This window comes from Octodon degus, unplaced genomic scaffold (genome assembly GCF_000260255.1).
Source record: "Octodon degus isolate 3935 unplaced genomic scaffold, OctDeg1.0 scaffold00002, whole genome shotgun sequence".
NCBI lineage: Eukaryota > Metazoa > Chordata > Mammalia > Rodentia > Octodontidae > Octodon > Octodon degus.
Genome location: NW_004524578.1, coordinates 34,916,816 through 34,921,828, shown reverse-complemented (window position 1 = coordinate 34,921,828; position 5,013 = coordinate 34,916,816). Strand labels below are relative to the sequence as shown.

Sequence of the window (5,013 nt, the reverse complement as noted above, 5' to 3'; positions counted from 1 at the left end):
CACACACACACACACACACAATAAATAAATAAAAATTAAAAAAAAAAGAATTCAATATTCTTTATCCTTGGCTTTCTCAGGCGATGACAAAGAAAGTAATGTAAATGCCTATATTTTATCCAAAATAAACTATGACCACCTGAAAATAATTACAAAATTTCATCTACAAAAATAACTTAAAAATATTAATCTATAAAGAACAGAATTTAAAAATCATTTGGAAACTCTTAAAAAAGTAAGAATTTGGTAGGTTCATGCAGAACCAGACAGAAGGTTGACATAACCCAAACTCCTTCATCAATCTCATTACTGATCTGAAAGTGAAGTGAACGGACATGGCTGCCACAAATGAAGGGCAACAAGTCAGAGAAAATGTCTGAAAACACCTGAGACTAAATATAATCAAATCTCTCTACCTTGATGATGAGTATAGATCCATTACTGGTTTATAGGAAAATAAAGAATAAGTTAAGTGACACTATTGAATGAAGAAATGATCAAAGAAATCTAGAGTACAGTACAGTACAAATTACCTAACAAATCAAGAATTAGAAAAAAGAAAAATTATAGATGAAGGAAAAGGGATCTAAGATACATAAATGTAGGAGGGACGGATTGCCAGTAGGCCTCTTGCAATCTACTTTGTCCTTTACTAGTTACCTTATAGAAAGACATGACCTATCACATTCCTTTATAAGCATACAAGACAGTGTCCATGTGAAACACATTCATGGCACTGACTAGCAGGATGGCACTAGGAAGCAGGGCCAGCAAGGAATGGGGCCTCAGTCCTACAGCCATATGAACTGAACTTGGCCAAAGACCTGAATGAAGCTAGAAATGGGTATAAGCTGAAGATGGATGTTTCTCTAGAGCCACTTCGGGACATGCAGTGTTGCTACCACCCTGACTGGCCTTGTGAGGCTCTGCCAGACCCAGCTGAGCTAACAGACTTCCGATGCAGAGATGGGGAGATAATAGATATTTTGAGGGGAGCAGGGTCTTGCTGTACAGTTTAGACTGGAATTGAACTCATTTTGTAGCTCTGGATGGTCTCGAACTTGACACTCAGCCTCCCGAATACTGGGATTACAGGTGTGTGCCACTATGCCCAGCAGATGCTGTTTTCAGAATAGATATTGGTATAAACTGTTAAATTTGTGATAATCAGCACAGAAGACTCTACAGTGCAAAATCTAGTACTTTTAATTGGGACAAAATTCAAATATCATAAAATTAACCTTTTTTTTTTTTTTAAATTTTGAGACAGGGTTTTATTATTTAGTTCAGGCTGGCCTAGAGCTCACTTTGTAGCCCAGGCCAGTCTTGAACTCACAATGATCCTCCTGCCTCAGCCTCCTGAGCACTGGAATTACAGGCACACACCACCACACCTATCTGAAATCTCTTAAAAATGTAAAATTTGGGCTGGTGAGATGGCTCAGTGTCTAAAGCACCTACTTAGAACAAGCTTAACAAAGCACAGGGACCGCGGTTCAATCCCCCAGCACCACATGCCAGCCAGCCCTGCCCCCTGGTGGGCTGAGCTGCCCCCCCCCACACAAATAAATAAAATTTTTAAAAAATGTAAAATTCACTAGGCTTGGTGGCACATGCCTTTAATCCTTGTACCCTTGGGTCTGAGGCAGGAAGATCACAAGTTTGAGACTAAATAGGACAACTTAGGGAGATCTTTCTTCTAATAAAAAACTGAGACAGGGCTGGGGATATGGCCTAGTATGAAAGATCTGGTTATAAGCCTCAATATTAGAAAGTAAATAACAAATGTACAATTCAGTGGTTTTAGAATATTCATAGTCAGTCAATCACCACCACTCTCTAATCCCATGATATTTTTATTACTCTAAGAAAAAACCATTAGCTGTCACTGTTCATTTCCCCCTCTCTAGCCACTGGCAACCACTAATCTTTCTGGTCTCCACTACGTTGATACAGATAGAGCATACGGGTGGTTTTATATTTGTATAAGAACTAGATGTAAACTTTACAAACTTTCTTTCTCTCAAAAATAGGCTAATCTTCAAAAATACCTGGTAAGACAGGACTTGCAAGTGGATAAGGAGACATACTGAATGTTCTGCCCAGATGGAGTACAAGAATACAGTTACAGCTCATGAAGTCAATAGGAAAGGGGATGACAGCTCCAGGACAAACTGAACTGCTCTCAGAAGACAGCAAAATGGAGAGCCAAACTTAGGGAGACTCTGACAGGAAACAGCTAAGAACTTTCCATTCCCAAACCCAGTGAAGTCCCCACACAACAGAGACTACACCTCAGGAAATAGGGGAGAACAGGGAACTGAGTTTAATCTTCACTGATTATGAGGGGAGAAAGTACGGTAATTCCTGGAATTAACTGACTAGACCACACTGTCTACAGCCAGGCAGGATGGAACTAACCTTGAGACTCACTTCAAAGTCTTTTTTCTTGGTGAAACCAGGGATTGAACTCAGGCCCTTGCGCTTGCCAGGGAAGCACTTATTCTACTGCCCCATCTCCCGGGCCCCTCAAAGTCTTTATCGGTAGAAATAACCCACTCATTCTAGGTTGCCTATGGTAAATTAGCATGAAATTCATGGGTTCAAAAAGGAGGACACTTCAGAAGTGAAGTACTACTAAAATATAAATACTACTATCTTTCACTTTGTGAACACAGCACATGAATGACCTGGACATCTACATACCTTCTGCATGACCTTCCTTGCCCACCTCAGCCGCAAGATGTACCACTGTGCTACAGGAAAAGAACAACGAGCTGCCCGGAAAAGCAAGAGAATACGCTGAAGAATTCCAGACAGCTTTTGACGATTATCTTTTTCAGCTTTTAAAAGAAGATCATCACCATCTTCCTGAGGACAATAAGATAATTTTAGTGGCAACAAGGAAATTTGAAATGTCAAAATGAAAATAAAGATAGGAAAATGATATCAGTGCTTCTCAAACTAGAATGTTCCTGAAAACAGGAAATTTTGAGGCGCTAGCTCTGAGATTTCAACTAAGGCTATTAATGTTGAAGAAATACTTCTCTCCCCTCACGCAGCGCACAGGGCTCAGTGTATCACAGTCAGGGGTAAGCCCTCTATTCTGGACTCCCTGAAGACTGTCACAGAAGAGGCCCTTTTCCTGTGTGGAAAACCCTGCCTCATTTCAGTGTCCTCTCCTTATGGAGCCTTCCTCATTAATGTCAACAGGACTTTGCTTATCCTTTCATTAGAGCACTTAACAATTTATCCTATACTGATTTATGTATCTATTTCTGACAGTAATGAGAACTCCAAGGACATACCATTGGTCTTTGTATTATCATATGGCACTGAATAAGGTCTAACATGCAGTAAGACCCTCTATATGTTTGTTGAATAAATGCTATTCAAACCAGTGAAGATTATTTTTGCAGAGAATGAGAGAATGTGTTGCAATGTTTGCTTTTCTAACATCTTTTTCTGTTCCCCCTTCCTAACAGTTCTCAAGATTTTCTTGGCTATCTGCCCTTCTCCTGCATAGCCCGTATGACCCAGAAAGCTCATCCACATCCCAGCTTCAGCAAGGGTTTTAACTGAGTGCCAGGATGTACTTTCCATCAGTCCTGGCCAGAAGCATCACTAGTGGACAGTCATGGATCTAGGCCTGTTACCGTGAACCTCACTACTCTTGTATGTGATGCAGGCAGAGAAGTAATTCTGCTGTCTTTCTGTCTCTCCATCCCTCTCCTAATGCACATGGAGCTTCTTGCAGTGTCCTGTTTACACACAGGAGCTAAAAAAATCTTACAGAAACACTGGTGACAAAAAAGAGCCCAAATCCTCCCTACACAACTAAGTCAGATGCCTGTCCCTCCAATGAACTTCTCAACTATGTGAGCCAGGAAAGCTTTCACTGTTTCAGCCACTGGGACCAAGTTTTCCATCACTGGCAATACAAGGGGTTCTAATTGAAAGAGTGACAATTAGGATAAATCCTATCACTGGCGATCACTATAATAAGTACAATAGTAATCACTCAAACTAATATCAGCATAAGGTATCTTAAGGTACCTTACATGCTGTTTCTACTTTCTAAACTAATGTACTAATGACTCACATAGGAGGGAACTGATAATTACTTAGAAGTGCCATAAACTATTCACTCTTTCTGTCTGTCATATATCTATAATATCAAGGAATAACATTTTAATGTAGTAAAACATAACTCTAAATATAACAATTGAAGTGCAGAAAAATCTAGATACAAACAGCTAAAAATGGTAAAACAATCAGAACTGCTTTAAAATAGCACATATTTCAAAAATCTAAATATGAATACAGTAACAATTCAAATATTAAAACCAACTAATAGTAAGGTTGTCAGACTTAAGTTTTGGGTGTTTTATTTTACTCGTAATACTGGGAATTTAATCCAGTGGCATTCTATTATTGAGTTCCAGCCCTAACCTTTTTATTTTATAGACAAAGTGTCACTAAATTGTCCAGACTGGCATGGGAACTTGAACTTGTCCTGTCTCAGTCCAGGTTAACAGTTTTTATAATAGTAGGAAAAGCACCTGAGAAAAACCCAGTGTCATTCCTATCAACTGAAGAGGGTACAAAACAAAAACGTAAAGTAGTAAAACCAAATTAAAACAAAAATATGTCCTTTGAGATAGGCACAGGAAAAGGAAAAAAAAAAAAAAGCAAAGGCAAAAGGGTGACTCAAAGTCAAACCAAGGATGGCTTTTAGTTCTCTCACTGATGATATCATTTGTTAACCCTAAAAAAGCTTAGTTTTAAAACAAAACCAATTTTGAGAAATTGCTTGCACTTTTGTATTATTACAATAATTTTAACATTCATTGAGTATTTATATGTCCCAGGTCCTGAGCTAAACAGTTTGACAGAGTATTTCATTTAACCCCCACAACAACGCTATTGTCACCTGTATTTTACAGATAAAAAAATTTAAACAGCAGTTCAGTAAACTACCCAGGACTACAAAGTACACAGACAAGCTGTGAT

At 38.8% G+C, this 5,013-nt stretch overlaps 1 protein-coding gene across 1 annotated transcript in view; it reads right to left on the bottom strand.

Moving 5' to 3' along the window:
- Nucleotides 1-5,013, bottom strand: part of CUNH5orf42 (chromosome unknown C5orf42 homolog) — a 137,035-nt gene that overhangs the window by 92,156 nt on the left and 39,866 nt on the right. The window contains exon 20 of the mRNA XM_023712733.1: nucleotides 2,707-2,871. Coding sequence (XP_023568501.1) covers nucleotides 2,707-2,871 — 165 coding nt within the window. The remainder of the gene's footprint in view (nucleotides 1-2,706; nucleotides 2,872-5,013) is intronic.